Source organism: Pleurodeles waltl, chromosome 12 (genome assembly GCF_031143425.1).
Source record: "Pleurodeles waltl isolate 20211129_DDA chromosome 12, aPleWal1.hap1.20221129, whole genome shotgun sequence".
Taxonomy (NCBI): Eukaryota; Metazoa; Chordata; class Amphibia; order Caudata; family Salamandridae; genus Pleurodeles; species Pleurodeles waltl.
This window is the reverse complement of record NC_090451.1, coordinates 505,074,120-505,092,119: the sequence shown is the minus strand read 5'-3', so window position 1 is coordinate 505,092,119 and position 18,000 is coordinate 505,074,120. Positions and strand designations below refer to the sequence as shown.

General features: G+C 44.0%; 1 protein-coding gene across 1 annotated transcript in view; it reads left to right on the top strand.

Moving 5' to 3' along the window:
• PLA2G15 (phospholipase A2 group XV) overlaps positions 1-18,000 on the top strand; it is a 196,293-nt gene that overhangs the window by 98,699 nt on the left and 79,594 nt on the right. Inside the window, exon 2 of the mRNA XM_069217260.1 lies at positions 7,156-7,312. Coding sequence (XP_069073361.1) covers positions 7,156-7,312 — 157 coding nt within the window. The remainder of the gene's footprint in view (positions 1-7,155; positions 7,313-18,000) is intronic.

Genomic DNA, 18,000 nt, shown 5'->3' with positions numbered 1-18,000 from the left:
TTATACTTGCGCATAAGGGGAGTGGCCAGGGAGAGTATAATTAGGCCAATCTGCCCCCGGGGGGCAGAAGCTTCTGGACACCTGGGATATATATATATATATATATATATATATATATATATATATATATATATATTTTTTTTACTTTGTTTTTATATATGGGGAGCGACCACTTAGGCAAGGGTCGCCCCCCTGGGGGGCAAATTGTATTTAGGCCATTTCTGCCCCCCTCTATTTTTGTTACGCTAATCTGCTCAAGAGGAGGACAGAAACCACTATACACCAGGGATTGGCGTGTGTGTGTATGTGTATGTGTGTGTTTTGTTTGTTGGGGCAGCCCATTGGGCAAGGGTCACTCCCCATGGGGGCACATTACTGTTGGCCATATCTGCCCCTCAGACTATTTTTGGAAGACCTATCTGCCCCCAAGGGAGGCAGAAAGCCTACCAGAGACCAGGGAAATTTTTTTTTTTTTTTCAAAATAAGAGGGTGGGGGTGTGGCCATACCCACACCCCAAATAAATGGGGCCAAAGGTCTTCTACCCACCAGTGGGCAGATTATGCAATTACCCCCGATCCACACCGCGGTGGGGCAGAACGTCTACTAGATGTCAGGGAATAAAAAATAAAAAAGTGGGTTGGTTGCTACCAACTAGTAGGGGTCTGGTTATGCCCCCACCCCAACTGAAGGGTGTAACAGTCTTTCAGCTCTCCCCCTGCACACTAAAACATCTTATCCCACGGCAAGCAAGACAACATTTGATTATTTTGGGTTTAGGTTTTACATTTGGGCCATGAGAGATTGGTAACTCAAAAAATCGTCACACTTGGAATGTTGAGGGCTACACTTTTTTGACTTTGGGACGCCGCCATGTAGAAAAATCCACAAGACCTAGACACATCTGAAAACGAAACATCTGGTTGATTCCAGGGTAATGAGCTTCACATGCACTCCGCACCATTTTCTTACCCACAATGCCCAGCAAACCTCCAACTTTGCTAGAAATCACACATTTTCCCCACATTTTTGTGATGGAACCTTCTGGAATCTGCAGGAATCCACAAAATTCCTACCACCCAACATTGTCTCATCTATACGTATAACAATTCTGCGGCACTTGTCAGCCTAAAAATGTTTTTTTACAAACTGCCCATTTGGACCTGCTTTGGTTCCCCCTCAATTTTGACATACTTTTTGGCTCTTCTCTGTTACAGGCACTTGGCCCACCTACACAAGTGAGGTATCATTTTTACTGGGAGACTGAGGGGAACGTTGGATGGTAGGAAATTTGTCCCCATGCAGTGATCCGACACCGAAATGTGGGGTAAAATGTGATTTATTTTTCTTTAGCTACTTTTGAGGTTTGCAGAGTATTCTGGGTAAGAAAACATTGGGGGATCCACGCAAGTCACACCTCCCTGGACTCCCTCGGGTGTCTAGTTTTCAGAAGTGTCTGGGTTTGGTAGGTTTCCTTTGATATCTGCTGAGCCCAGGACCAAAAACTCAGGTGCCCGCTGCTAAATCAAGTAGTTTTGTTTTTGATCATTTTGATGTGTCCAGATAGTGTTCTGGGGCATTTCCTGTGGCGGGCGCTAGGCCTACCCAGACAAGTGAGGTACCATTTTTATCAGGAGACTTGAGGGAACGCTGGGTGGAAGGAAATTTGTGGCTCCTATCAGATTCCAGAACTTTGTCACCGAAATATGAGGAAAAAATGTGTTTTTTGGCCAAATTTTGAGGTTTGCCAAGGATTCTGGATAACAGAACCTGGTTAGAGCCCCACACGTCACCCCATCTTGGATTCCCCTAGGTGTCTAGTTTTAAAAAATGTGCCGGTTTGGTAGGTTTCCCTATGTGCTGGCTGAGCTAGAGGCCAAAATCCACAGCTGGGCACTTTGCAAAAAACACGTCAGATTTCAATGTAAAAATGTGATGTTGATGTTGCGTTTCCTGTCGCGAGCTTTAGGCCTACCCACGCAGGTGAGGCACCATTTTTATCAGGAGACTTGGGGGAACACAGAATGGCCAAACAAGTGTTATTGCCCCTTGTCTTTCTCTAATTTTTTTTCCTTCCAAACGTATGACAGTGTGTAAAAAAGATGTCTATTTGAGACATGCCCAGTAATTCACACGCTAGTATGAGCACCCCGGAATTAAGAGATGTGCAAATAACCACTGCTTCTCAACACCTTATCTTGTGCCCATTTTGGAAATACAAAGGTTTTCTTATACCTATTTTTCACTCTTTATATTTCAGCAAATGAATTGCTGTATACCCAGTATTGAAAGAAAACCTATTGCAAGGTGCAGCTCATTTATTGGCTCTTGGTACCTAGGGTTCTTGATGAACCTACAAGCCCTATATATCCCCACAACCAGAAGAGTCCAGCAGACGTAATGGTATATTGCTTTCAAAAATCTGACATCGCAGGAAAAAGTCAGAGTAAAACGTGGAGAAAAATGTCTGTTTTTTTCACCCCAATTTCAATATTTCTTTATACCATTTGCTATTTTCTGTAGGAAACCCTTTTAGGATCTACACCAATTACCCCTTGCTGAGTTAAAATTTTTGTCTACTTTTCAGAAATGGTTAGCTTTCTGGGATCCAGCATTAGTTTCACACCCATTTCTGTCACTAACTGGAAGGAGGCTGAAAGCACAAAAAATAGTAAAAATGGGGCAAGTCCCAGTAAAATGCCACAATTGTGTTGAAAAATGGGGTTTTCTGATTCAAGTCTGCCTGTTCCTGAAAGCTGGGAAGATGGTGATTTTTAGCACTGCAAACCCTTTGTTGATGCCTGTGATGGATCCCTGCTCCAGCAGGCGGAACTGTTGGGTCGAGAACAAACTGACTCTACCTCTTCCGACCCGGAAGAGCACGAAACCTTGACCAATCCCGTTGCTCTTTCTGCTGTAGAAGGGCAGGAGCAGGCCGCGCGCGCTTTTTGCTGGCACAAAAAGGAGGACCCGGAAATGGACGGCCGCGACGGAGAGGAAAGCAGGAAGAAGGAGCCGAGGAGTGTCACTGGAGGCGATCGAGACGTCCTGAAGACAGTGGAGCAACCAGAAGACTTGCACGTCGAGTCCGAAGCGCGGGAGGCGCCCTGCAAAAGTCCCGGCCACGCTTGTAGGAAAGCGTGGCCAGCACAGGTGCGTGTGGTACTACAAGAAAGGAGGGGAGGGAACAGTGAAGGGGTGGTGAGGGCGGCGCGGGAAACAAAAAGAACCCGAGAGAAAAGACATCAAGGTATTTTGATTTATTGCACGTTTGTAGATATTTGTTTTTTTTTCCTTTTGATTTTTAAAATTTTCCCTCACATATATTGGGTTAAAAAAAAAAGGGGGGGGGGGGCGGGGACGCACAAAACCCAGGGGAGGGGAACTCAGTTCCTGGTAGCAATATATTGACAGGCAACCCAGCAGATTAAGGGGACAGGGAAGAGAGGCAGGAAACGGGAGGGGTCGCTTGACATACAGAGAAGTCAGGAAGGAAAAGCAGCCCTATTGTAAGCCTACAAAAAGAAAGGCAAGGAGAGGGTGTAAAGGAAGGGAAAACTCAGAGAGCTAAAGAAAGGAAGAACCCCAGGCGCCCCACAAACGAGCAACAAGCGAAGAGAGAAAAGAAAAGAGGAGATCAACAGAACAGGGCACAGGAAAGGAGAAGGGACAGACTGAGATACAGAAAAGACGGAGAAAGATGGAAGAATAGAAAGAGAAAAGAGAAGAACGATAGGGAAGAAATAGGAACCTTGCAAAATATCAAAAAAGCTCATCTGTGTTTTTCTCCTTCTTGTTTCCCCATGCGCCTCCTGGGAGCCCTGTAACGAGACTACGGAGAAAAGATTAAAGAGACATGCAAGCACCCATGTGGATGATCTGAACTGTATGAGACTAAAATAGACTAGCAATAAAAATCAATTTTCAGGGAATAAACCACAAGCCTTCTCTGCGGCCCTTTTTTCAATTTTGTTTGAAAAAAAACTAAATTTTCACTGTATTTTGGCTAATTTCTTGGTCTCCTTCAGGGGAACCCACAAAGTCAAGGTACCTCTAGAATCTCTTGGATGTTGGGAAAAAAAGACGCAATTTGTTTGTGGGTAGCTTATGTGGACAAAAAGTTATGAGGGCCTAAGCGCGAACTGCCCCAAATAGCCAAAAAAAGGCCTGGCACCTGAGGAGGGAAAGGCCTGGCAGTGAAGGGGTTAAGTTCTTCCAATGTCCTCTCCCCCCAGTAACTTTGGGTTAGGTCATGGTTAACAGAAATCATCAATTTAATCTGACTCAGGTGCATAACTGTTGTGCCTATTTAAAATATTATCTTTTAGATTCACATTTTAAACATTATATTTTTACATTTTCTAAAATGTTAATAGAGAAGTCGAACTACTTGATGACAGCGTTCATATAGCATTGTGACTTTTTTCGCCCCTAGGTGAAGGGTTTATTGACTGAACATGCATGTCAAGTGGATTTCACATTTCCTGTTTGTTTTGGATGTCTGGTTGACCACGAGTCAGTTTTTTATTGCACTAGACACCTCCTTAAAGCCTGACTTCCTCCGGTCTGCTCTTGAAGAGCTCTGCGAAATTCACTTTGTGGTCTCTCGTAATCGTACAGTTCAGCTAGCCAGGGCGTATAGGAGTGCCAATTTCCCGTTTATCTTCTCCGGCAAAACATTCGTGCGTCCAGTCCCTATTCTACAGGGATAATTCTGCCTTTCACTCAGCTGCCTTTTCAACAACTTTAGATCCCAGCATTTGGTAATACAAGCCTTTCTAAAAGCACAATTGTGATAGTTAAACCATATCCATTAAATAGACTGATAATCTATTCTTATCAACAGACTAAAATAAATAAAACGCAGCATTTTCACAGAATTTGTGCCTAGATTGTGTGGATGTGCTGTAGAAAATATGGACGTAACCTTCAACTGTACATCTTATTTTCTTCACTTTATTTAAAATCTTTGAATGGTTTATTATCTAAATTAAAAGTTAACTGCTAACAGGCACGTCGAACGTTTCCATTTTGGAGGGACATGTAAGTGGCCTAATCTCTCTACCTGCTCACACCTAATATAATTCATAGTTAGTTCCCAAAAATATACCGGATTTAAATGCAAACTCTCAGTTGAGATCTTGGATCACGTAATTACGCGAATCGATGGTGAAAGATGTACAAATAATTATTAGAGCGAATGAAATACAGTTTAATAAAGGAATACGTTGTGTTCGTTGCAATAGTTAGGATAGGATAGGATTCGTTGATTTAATTGGAAAACATTTCCCTTACACTAATCCATAGTTGAACTAAATACAAGGCATCTTGTTCGTGCCCTGTTTGATTTTTCACACCATATTTCTTCTTCTAGTTGAATTATATTTCCACTTTTATGACACAAACTATGCTTCAATCTATAATATCCTGAAAATGATCTTGGCAGCTAATCCCGCAGACGTGAGACATTGATCCATTCCTTGGTCATGGAAGATGACCATGTTTTGTGGGACTTCAATGCCTTCCCCAAATGCAATCCAGAGAATCTAGTCAGATGCACGATGTATACATTATGTAGATGTGATCTATCTTCTTTACTATAAGCAATTCAGTCAGTGAGTGTGCTGTGGATTGTTATTGCAGGGATGGGGCATTGTAGTGTGCTGATGTCCGTGGAGACGGGTGCTGCTATGAGTTCTAGTGCAGGCATGGTAGTCGGAGGAGATACTGGCAGCTTGCTGCTGGGGGGCTGGCAGGTTGATCGTGGGACGCAACAGTAGTTTTGACCTGGAGTGGTTGTGTTGTTGCAGATGGGGTTGATAGAGGGTGGTTCTGGGTGATTTTCAGCCGGGGAGAGCATTAGTCTAATCAACCTTGAGAAATTAAGAATCTACGAACAGGGGGGTGTAAAGAAGAGCCCAAAGCGAGGGACAGGGGACCCTGTGAGCGCGCGCAAGGGTAAAGAAGGGGGACAGGCGAGGGAGAAGCACAGAGACAGCAGAACATAGACCCCCATCCCCTCCCCAGCGACCAACCCCCAGGGCGTCAGCCGCGCCGCCAGGCGTGCCAACCCGGGGCAAGCAGAGATCCCCATGGGGAGCCGAACCACAGGCGGTCAGGGGTAGAGGGGGGGGGGCCCTCGGCCAGGTAAGTACGGGCGGGGTTACAGGTCCCACTGGAGGGCAGTCGAGCCCGGCGCCAGCACACTCGTCAAGCTGGTACGTTACCAGTACTATCTCTGCGTGTTTTTTTTTTGTTTTGTTATTGTTCTGTGTTATGTATTTATTTGCCGGTAGTGTGACTGGGCATCCGCGTGTTCCCGTGTGATCTTGTGTGTGTTGGAGTGAGTCCTTTAGTGTTTGTAGTGGTATTTGGTTATGTTAACGTATTTGTTAAAGCTTAAGTTTGGGAGTTATCATTTAGTGAAATATTCATGGCGGTCGCTCGTCGTCTTTGCTTTCTATGGTTGTTACGAAGGAGTTCCAGGTGTTTAAGCCCTTAACCGGGATCCCCCTGGCCAGTAGGAGCTGCAGCGTCTGCGCCTCAGCCTTGGCCCAGCGCAGCAGCTCAGCACGCCACAAATCAATCCCTGGGGCGACCGGGGCTTTCCAGTGCGTGGCTATGAGGTGCCTTCAAGTCTGCATCATGACACAGGAATTAGTGGGGCTGCAAACTATACTTAGTGATACTCTTTCCCTAGTGGTGCCCGCCTAAGTGCCATCACTTACCATGGCTGACTTTCCATTCCATGAAAGGCTGTCCTATGTTCTGATCCAAAGAGTGTGACAGATCCGGCCAACCAAGCAATGGCAACTGAGGCTGACCTTGTGACCCAATTGTGTGCCCATCACCATCACCAACGCCCAGAGGGGCTGGTCCACAATGTGTCTGACACTCAACAGACCACAGGCAGGCCGAAGGGGACAAATCAAAATCTCATTTGCATCCTTGTTTTTTTTTTTTTTTTTTAACACAAGTCTAGCAGACCGCTAAAGATATCATGGTAGGTCTGTAACAGACACAGAAATCAATGCTTTTGAAGAAAGAATGTATTAAACGTGGTACATTTCCCATCACAAATATCCATCAAAAGTTAATGGATTGCATTTACCATGATTAGTTTTTATCCTAACTTGTTCCTTTTGGATTGTTTACAGTACCTGGTGATTTGGGGAACCAGTTGGAAGCAAAATTGGACAAACCATCCGTGGTACACTACCTCTGCTCCAAGAAGACTGATAATTACTTCACTCTGTGGCTGAATCTGGAGCTGCTTTTACCCGTCTTCATTGACTGCTGGATTGACAACATCAGGTAGCGTGACTGCCTTAAACCTAAATTGACTTTAATCACAACCTTTTCGGTGATCATGCTTGCTATCTTAGCAGATAGAGTACAGTGAGTAGTTTGACACTCTTGTACAATGACCAGTGTATCGATCTTGAAGTATAGCATTAGCATTTTCCTAAAGTGGATATTTGTGTTCATACCATAAAAAATCCAATACTTAGAGGGTGTGTAATGCGGAAGCGCCCTTGTCCAGTCTTACCCATGAAAGTTTGTCATTGTTTCCTTGTCCCATATTTAACTTTTTGTCCAACAGGAGTTCTCTTATAAATATATACATTTATGTGTTTTTGCTTTTTATCGTGAGTACATGCCCCTCTATTCAAGAACTAGGTGCCAATTTGCAGTCTCACTGTTTTTTCTTTAATTACAAATTATTTATGGTATATAAAAGAAACCTACATCAACAAATATTTAAAATGTCAGGCATTTGCCTATTTTAGGTTTGCTCTCGACTTTGCTGTTGCCCTCAAACTTTTTTCAAGTGTTTTTATTTTGAAGGAGAGGTCTCAAAGGAATAAACAGAGTATTTAACAATCAGGATTTTTTTTCTGCTGGGCCTAATTTATTGGCTTCCCTTAGTATTGCTATCTTAAATCCTTGGCAAATGCAGAGAAGCGTTACACGGAGTTTGCAAGATTTGTGGGCACTAGTGAGGTCCAAGTGACCCAACCTTGGCAGATAGGTCAGGGCCAGTCCTCAGCAAGTAGGAGAGCCAGCAGGAATCAATGCCCCCCTCCAAACAGGGAGTCACAGGGAGGCCTTGACAGCACAACCAAGAGGAATGCCCACCTCGCAGGATTTTATGACATGTCATTCTTGGAACTGGAGCGTGCTGGAGGCTGGGGCTTCTTGGAGCTAGGAGGTCTTCGGGATGAAAAGCCAACAAGCCTTGGCAATGACAAGCAGAGGTGGTGCACATGTGTTCCAGCCAAGCAGCTCCAGCGAGGGACCACCAACTTCCCAGTTGCAAGGAAGATGGGTGAGACCTCTGGAGAGCCACAAAACCACCACCTGTGTTGCAGAACCTTGGAGAGTTCATGGGACAGCAGGACACAAGGTGGTTGTTGTCCTCGAGGTGTCTGCAGATGCAAGGGAGTGACTCCTTCAATCCAAGCAAGATTCCATCTTTCTTTCCTAAGTGCAGGCAGAGTCCCAGTGAATCTGAGGATGCACAGCCACAGGGTTGCAGAAGTCTTTGCAGAACTTGGAAACAAAGTTGCAGGAGAAGCCCTCCTACTGGTTACATTCTTGCTTCTGGTTCCAGCGAAGAACAGCAGCAGTTCTGGTGTCCAGGTTGCAGAAGTGTCTTGCAGAGGAGACTTGCAGATGGTTCCTGAAGTCTTGCAGACAAATGTAGGGTCCCAACCTCAGGGGAGCCTCAAGTAACCCAAGAAGGGGGTTGGACTCGTACTTGACCTCCTCCGATAGGTGGGGTACTGCAGTAAGTCACCCAGCTGGACTAACCAGTCAGATGCTCCCAGGGGCCTCTGATCATCTTATTTCCAAGATGGCAGAATCAAGTGGCCACCTAGAAGAGCTGTATGCACCTCCCTAGGGGAGGAGCTGGACAGGGTGGGATCCCTCCCTTGTCGTTTGTGTGGTTTCGTCCAGAGCGGGAACCGGGGGTTCCTGCAGTTGTGAAAACTGGTTCATGCAAGGAGTGCACCAAATGTGCTCTTCAAACCAATCTGCTGGTGGTCCGAGGCACAACCACCCCAGCCAAGAGACACCGATTTCTAAAGAAGAGATGGGTGCACTTTTGTCGAATAGGAAATCCTTTGTTCTGCCTTCCCTTTTAGGAGTTGGGCTCAGCAGCAGGAGGGCAGAACAGTGTCTGGGGTCGGTGGCAAAACAGGCTGGCATGCAGATCCTGCAAGGCTGTACAGGCAGACATGAGGGAGCCCCTAGGGAACCACTAGAGTACATGGTATCATGCAGCTAGCACTGGAATCAGCGTAGTTGCATGATTTCAACATGTTTGACACCAAACATGCCTATGTTTGGTGAAGCCATTATGTAGTTGGGCCACTCCTGTTGGCCAGTGTCCATTGCGTTCTTTAAGGTGGCTTCCCTGCCCTTACAAAGCCCATCAAATAGAGTCTGGGGTTGTAGGGGCACCTCTGCTCATGCAGGGTTACCCTCACACATAGATCCATGCACTCTTGGGCTAAAGGGCTTACCTTAGGGGTGACTTACAGGGTCAGAAAGCAGCTGTCATGATATAAGGCAAACCTTATGTCTGGAGTGAAAGGTGCATGCACCATTTCACACTGGCTGTAATGGCAGGCCTGTAGTCAGTTTGCATGGACCCTCATGGGTGGCACAGTACATGCTGCAGCCCATGGGGGACCCTAGGTGTACCAATGTCCTGGGTACCTACGTACCATCTACTAGAGACTTACATTGGTGCACCAGTATGGCAATTGTGGGTTGTAAAAGTTACCTTACAACTATATTTGGGGGAGAGAGCACTGACACTGGGGTCGTTGTTAGCAGGATCCCAGAGTACTAAAGTCTAAACACACTGACACTTGGCAAAAAATCCCCCCCCCTTAAAAAAAAAGTGTGGGCTCCCATGCCTAATAAAGCTGAGGTCCCCATGTGGGCCAAGTCCTGGGGCCATTGCCATTTTAATGCCACTGGACCCCGCCCCTGCATCCACAGGGGCCGCCACCTTCCCAGGGCACTAATGAAAACTAATGTAGGGGGGCTGCCCGGCCTCACTGCAGTCCCGATGACCACCACCTCCCCGGGGCTAGTTGGAGGGGGTCCAAGCGTCCCTCCTCGAGGAGCCAATAAAGGCCCTGGTGACCACCAACCCCTCCCCATCCCCAGGGTCAGCCCCTACTATGTCCCAGGGTGCCCGCACCCGGGACATAGCTGTTTGCTATGACTTGATTGGAGCTGACAGCTCCCACTAAGTCACAGAAAACACTCAGCATGGATGAAGTGAGAGCTGTCAAACAGTTCTCACTTCATACGAGCGGAGGTTAGGAAGCATTGCTCTCACGGAGGGAAAGCTGCTTTAGCCTGCTCCCACAGGAGGGGGGAGCCGGCTGGGACCGTGGGGGCCTTGAGGCTCCCACTGCAGTCCCCAACATTATCCCTGGATGCCCTAGGGGGCACCCAGGTCATATGGCCGGGCCCCAGGGGATGGGGTTCCTACTGCCAAGATTGGCCCTGGGGAGGGGGACCAGGCAGCCCCCTTCCCTCCAAAAAATGCAGGCCCTAGAGATGGGATCGCTGGGGCCAAGATGGTCCTAGGGAGGGGGGTCGGGGGTGCACTGCCTTCCTTTCTCCCTGAAATGTTAGCTTGGTTCGGGGGGGGGTTGGGGTCCCGGGGGCTGAGATCGGCCTGGGGAGGGGGGCTGCACTGCCCCATCCCCCAATTTTATTTTTTATGTTTGGGCTGGGTGTTGGGATGGGGTCCCCTGGGCCAAGTTCGGCCTTGGGAGGGGGTGCTGTGCAGGGTTGGGTTGTTATAGGTGTTATGGCCAATCCCTGGTGAGCATGGTTGTTGGCCGTCGGCGCGCCAGGTTGGCTTATTATAGGGGTTGGCCGCAGGCTCTGTGGCCACCCGCCGCAGTGCACTGGCAAAGGTCATGCACTGTGGTGGTTGGATTAATGTATAGTAATAAAAATTACTTTACGTCAAAAAAACATAGAAATTCACCTAAACAAAAGATTACAGGGACGTTCTAGTTAGGCTCACATCTTAAAAGTACCAAACCATAGAAATACATCAGTTTTATAGTTAGTTACCTAAAGTAACTATAACTCGTGCTCTAAGGTACCTATAACTTGCGTTCTCATCATTGGAATATTGATCCCTTTACTATCAAGAACTGTTGGCAATGTGCTGTCTGTGAGCATCTTGTTAAATGTAGTATTCAGGCTATACTGTTTAATTGCATTGACTTACTCCGTACTCCTTTTTATCCCCTTCTTCGAAGTGTTATGCCCACGCTCAGCAGAGTTGTAATTCACCCCCCTCCCCAACCAGGTGCTTTGACCTGTATAAGGTGCAACCTCTTACACATGGAAACCTTGTATACAATTGTTCAAAAGCAATTTGATAGCACACAGTCTACCTCTGTGCCCTTAATAGAGGGCTCCTGTGATAGCCAGGAAAAGAACGTCAGTGCATAACAAAATTTGGCAAATCCAATAGATTAATCCTATGACAGTTAATGGCTTTGGCAATGATTTGTAACCGGTCCAGGGCTCGAAAAATCATAAAACTGTTACTAGAACTGCAGGTCGAGTAACTTAAATAATCGACTCAACCTAACTGTTATGTACTTGACCTGTAAACAAATCTCAAATTGTGTGATCCAAGGCAAATAGTTTACAGTCTCCTTTTTCTTCATTCTCACATATGATTGCACCTTCAAATATGTGAGCTCAGCATTTCTGCAGTCCAAAAAAACCCTCTTTTGCTTGATTAAGCAGACTAGAGTTTGCTTCATGCATCACAAGAATCTAGCCCACATACCCATGACATCTAGCCCACATAACCTTGGTCTTTTTATAGTTTACTAACAACATTGCCATCAGGGCAGGAGTGCTTCTCAGTTTGTTTAAACACTCAATTTTAATAAATATATTACTAAACCATGATGTGGTAACATATTGTCATCTACACTCAGTAACTTTCCAAGAAATGTCTAAAAAAAAAACTCTCCACTAACTTACAGATTTACTGATAAAACTACATAGTGTATTAACAGTCTTTGAAAATTGGGTTTCCGGAAACATATCCTTTGCACATCAACACAAAGTATTCTGATTTGCTTTCATCCTATTCAAATATTTTTTTCATCACACAGAAATATTAAAAAGGCTTTCATAGCTACTGAAATATATTTTAAAATGTTTTCTCAGTTGACTCAGTCATTTAAATGATGTGTGTTAGTTAAAACCTGACACCCTATATCCTTTCATGTTACATTTTAAGTAGCAGGTCACAGTTCACCTTACAAAGTTCTGGAACTCTGCAGTCAGAAGAAAAATTAATTGTAAGAAAAACTGACTTTGGACCTCTCTGTGAAGACAGAGCAAATGTGACATAAGAATAAGATTTAAAGGCATCTTTTATTGCCCTGCCACTTTTCAACTGAACAGAAGACCTGTTCAGTGTCAACTCCCCAGAATGGAGGAGTAAGTATTAACAAGCATTTGCAATGCAATGGGTCTTGCATTTGCTTGAGTTAGACTTATTGTCACTGTAAATTCATAACTGGACTTTTCTTGCCACATAAATTGGTCAACCCTGCTTCATAAATTGGTCTTTTCCTGCCACCTAATTCCAGTGGCCCTGCATATGACTAAAGCACTTCAGTGTACCTTCTTCCTCTATCTGTAGCCAAAAAGGAAAATGTTGCCATTTAGCATCCTAATTTAAACCTGCCATGCTAATTCAGTTCTATAATGCAAATATATAAGGAGACGTGCAAGCTGTCAGCACAGAAAACGGTGGTCTATGTTCACAGCAGAGGATGCTGCGATCAATCATACAAATAAATGACTCCTGTAATTGCCTTGTTGTGAACAACAACTTGCTGTAGGACTCTCATTCAGTCCCACATGTGAAATATCAGAAAACCCTTGCTGCTTCCTTGTGATTCCTTAGTGTCAAACATGATTAATTAACATTTCAGCAAAATTTGCAGTAGATATGTGCACATTTCACTGGGAAGGGTGTGTTCTTAACCAGATGGGTCTACTGCAAATCAAGCAAGCCTCCTTGAGGCATGCTTGTTTTAGTCGAATATAATTTTCTACCCTAAAATGCCTTGTTGCCAAACGAGTATACTCTGAGGAATACTTGATTCCAAACATTTAAATATGGTGTTTTTTACGCTCATACACATAGTACAGCTCATTTTAAAAGTGCTCTTTGCAAACCGATACATATGGAAAAATAATAATCCATCTAAATTTTAAAAGTAGCCTACAGAGAGGCAGAGCACGTTTGGGCATTTAAAATGCGATTTGTGGTACAGAAAGCATTCCCTCCCAGACCCAAAAATATTTCCTAAGAGGAATATGAGGTTGGCTCATTTGGCTTCATCATACATTCTGAAGAAAGTAGTCACAGAAACTAAATAAAGTGCTGCAAATGATTATGGCCTCTGTCAGCAATGGCGTTTTTTTACATTCATACACAATACAGCTTCTTTGAAAAGTGCGCCTTGTGAACAGATACATATGGAAATACAATCTTCCAAGTAAGCGACAACAGTGCGCGTCCATGTTCCAGTTTGCACAGTAATTCTACTTCAGAACGATGTCCATCACAAGCCTTAAGCATTTCAAATGGCCCAAATATTGTGCAGCATTAACGCACAGTGCGCCCATGTGCTGTGTTTAAGGGGGGGTACATTTACCCACGGGTCTTTTAATCGTGGCAGTATTAGAACACTGAAAAACTGGCAGATGAACAGAAATTTCATATTGGAATGCTAAAGCAAAGTATACAATACAACACAGACACACAGCAGCAACAAACTATGAGTGTACCACTCTAGGTCCCACAGCTTGTTCAAGGGCCATTGTAGCTTTCATTTCCTGACCACAACACAATTCATTTGCAACAGTGAACCTTACAGGGTGTGACTGAGCCAGACCCATTTCTTCAGCCATCCCTGCAGGAGTGTTTAAGGCCGCATTCTCAAGTGCATCTAAATGAACTGCTAAATAAAAAAACTGCGATTTAGTAGCGCCAGAGAGCAGATAAAAACAATGCAACATACCTGGTAGTCATGCAAAGCGCTCAAATACAGCCAAACAAGTTTGCGTTTTCTAAAACTTATAAGTGCCACAGCCGCCATGAGCATGAGTGCGATGGAGAGAGGTCTCGCATTTTCAATGCAACGGGTCTCATTTGCTCAAGTTAGAGCTACTAGCGTTATAAACTCCTAACCGGACTTTTCTTGCCACACAAATTAAAAGAAAAAAAATGCAACGCGATCGCACTATGTAAAATGCAGTGCGATTGTGCTGAAATTGAAAAACCCCAGCGCGATCGCACTGCGTGGAAAATAAACAGATAAAGTAGTCCGGAAACCATGCTGAAAACATCGAGCCTCCTATGTTTTCAGTAGTTTGCCGGTGCTGTGTAGGTGGGCTAAACACCGGAATAGGCATGACGTATGCATGCCTTTCACAAATGAAAGCAAGCGGATTTTAAAAGGCAAGCCCACGAACCAATGAAAGTGGCTGACATGATATGGCAGTGGTTGGAAGCCCAAAGAGAGATTACTACAGGGGACGGAGCGCTTTCTGCCCGCCCCTAAAAATAGCTCGACCTGATCAAATAAGACTCGCCAATGCTGAGGGTCAAGTGGATTTTTTGAGTCCTTCGTGCTGTACAGCAGTGGACCTAAAGACAATATTTTTAAAAAGCACTCTGATGCAGGCAGTGCTAATGAATTTTTTTATTTTATTTTTGTTTTTTAGAAAAAAGTGCATTACTGCTTACCTCATCAATCCTTCTTAAAAATATTTTAACTGTGCATTTCCCCCATCCCCTCTTTCCTGTCCTTTCTCCATGCATGTCCCTCGCTTCTGCCTTCTTTCCTTCCCTTTTCCTCTGTGTTGTCTTGTCCCTCAACCCACTCTCCAGTGAAATAGGGGAGTGGATTGAGGGACGAGACAACATGAAGGAAGGGAGGTATGGCTGGGCAGAAGGACTTGAATGGGAGGAGATGAGAGGGGATAGGTGAGCACACTGACAACCGAGAGTGGATGGTAAGGGCTGAGGCAAACTCACGGACAATGGAGGATGGGCAGGAGAGGCTCTGGGAAGTACACAGATAACAGAGGGTGGGCATTAGGGGCAGGGAATCCAATAGAGGGAGGGTGGGAAGCTCATGATCAAGCATACCGGCAACAAGGGTGTGGGAGGAGGGTCCAAGAAAATAAATAGACAGTGGAACCTGGGCAGAAGTAAAATGAGGAGAAACAGTGGGGGGAGCTATACATCAGGAAGACAGCTAGAAAATGCACACACTCTTGTACAGTTATTAAAAAGAAAAAAATAGTGCTGGTAAACTGATCAGTGGAAGAACACACTGTGTCTGCTGCAGGAAAGGGACAAACACTAAAAGAGGAAGGATAGCCTATGGAAACTGATGAATAGGAAACAAGCAAATGAGGACAGCAAAGCCAAGCAACGGTAAGTAATGGGTGGGCTATCAGCCCACTGTAAGGTGACGAAATGCATTGCAAGAGACAGCATGTACTGTGCCAAAAATGGGGCCTTGAAAAAGACTTGTTGATTTACTGATTAAGATGATCTTGGCAATCAAAGAAGGCGTACAATTGTTTTTTGTGTGACTGACAGTACAGAGCCCAAAAGTTGAGACAGCCTGATGCCTGCTAATCTTCATACAGGTTGTGGTGGTCTTTCTCGAGATGCTTGTATGTTGAGAAGTTTTGTTTTCTTAATAATGACAATGTCAAATAGAGTTTGAGCTCATGAGTGGGTTCTTTCAAAGCTGGGAACCGATGGAGGCTTTCAAAGTGGTTCCCTTAGAGAGCGATAACTGCACACGTTGTAAAGAACCAGATAACCCTAACTCAGTTCTTCAGAAATATTCACCTGAGAAGAAGGTAAAACAAAATCTGTTGGTGTCATTAAAGCAAAATGTAATTATTTTGTTCTGTTTAGTGTAAAAAAATCTGAATAATACATTAGACATGCCTATCCAACATTCTCCAATAGCTGCAGTTTCTTCAATCAACATGAAGACGTGATAAAGCTTTAGAAGGAAGAGACCTTACTTTTAAAAGACATCATTAGTAATTCATTAAAGAAGACATCTGAAATTTCTGAGAGGAGGAATACACATATTGCATGCTGAACTACAGTCCTAATATATCTATATACCATACATTTCTTCTTGGAGCTGAATAATTTGGCACATCTCTTGGAATTTAGAAGGCTGGTTATTTATTGGTGAGTATATACATTCAAACAGTCTCCCCTTTGCATTCAAACATTCTCCCCTTTGCGCCGTAGATGGGAACTCTATTTCCAAAGCTGCAAAATTAGAGATCGAGCAATATAAATTGAAATTAAAACACGTTTTTTGTTCCCGTTTCGGCAGGGCATATTACAAGAATAGCCATAAAAACTGTAGGAATCAGGAAATATAATTTTACACAACCTGAAATTTATATAGTCAAATAATTGATTCCACAAATTACTAGATGAAGAACAATTAAAGTTTAACCAGTCACCCAGTGAATCAAATCAACATCTAAAGCGTTGCTCATGCCCGAGTGAAAGATCTTAGACAAAAACTGCAGAGTAATAAGCATCCATCTACTACAACCACTATTGTATAGACACTTGTTCGTATTGAACGTTAATTGAAACAGCAGAGGTCCCAGGGTTCATTGGGCAGGGTCAGTTGGCTGACAGTATAACAGTGTAGTGAAAGCACCGGCAGTCCCCTTAACCGAAGAATTCTTTTCAAGTGCGATCCTAAGCAGACTTTCAAAAGAGAGGTGTGTAAGGCAGTTCATTCCAGAATTTGTCTTTTTAAACAAAACGCTCTTACCCGTAGTCAAAGTTCTATTCTGGCTAGTCAAACTTAAAAGTATATTAAACATTTTCTGCCAACGCCTTTCATGCACCGAAAAGAGAAAAGAAATAAATGCACCACAAAGCAATCATGCTCACAAATGTAATGTTCTTGCACCACAGACATCCATGCCTAACTTTATCCTTTAGCTATGCCAAACTTGTATTTCTGAGGGCTCAAGAAGGCTTCTGTTTTGTTATTTTGGGCACATTTATAATGACAAGATTCTTCGTGTTATTTAATTAGTAACTAATTTATTGATAGGTGGTATTGATTGTTTTATACTCTAGAGAACGCTCACATAAATTGACAGGGGTTTTTGATTCATTAGTGGTTATCTTTTGGACGTCATTAATTCTATATGGCTGACTTGATAATGCCCCTTGACTCGGACCTACTTGTAATACCGCTGTTAGTGGCAGTTTATCAGCAGCAGGCTGACCGAGTGATAGCTGAGGTTCTAGTAGTGGAAAAAAAGAGAGAAACGGTTGTGTCTCTAACCTGAGTGAGGAATGAATGCTTTTCTACTCTCTCAGGAGGTGAATTGGATAAGTCTTGCTTGGGAGGCTTGTGTTTTTTTGTTTCTAATTTCTGAGCTGTAGGAATTTTGTCTGTCGCTATATTAACAGACACCTTTAGTTTCTTTAACAGCCATTAATATTAACGTCATGCTTTGGACTTCTTTTTGCTTCTATTATGAGCTGCCAGTTTGCTTAGCTGTGAGAAAGACCTCTGTAATTCTTATATTTCTCCCTCGCTGCACTGACACCCACTTTACTGAGTGCATTGCTTTCAGGGACCTTTTAAGTACCCTTTTTTGATCTTTCCCCTCCATCAAAGCTTGGAAGATGAGGGTGATTGAGACACAATCACAACATTTCAAGGCTTCAGTTATAAAGGTGTAGGGAGTGGTATAGTATTTGACGCGACCAACAAGGTATTACTTCTTAACCTGAATTAACATTTATTCTTCTTGTTGGGTAAAAGAAAAGCTTTTGACACAAATTCCAATACAGCATATTGCAAAAAACATAATATACAATTTGTCACGAAATCTCA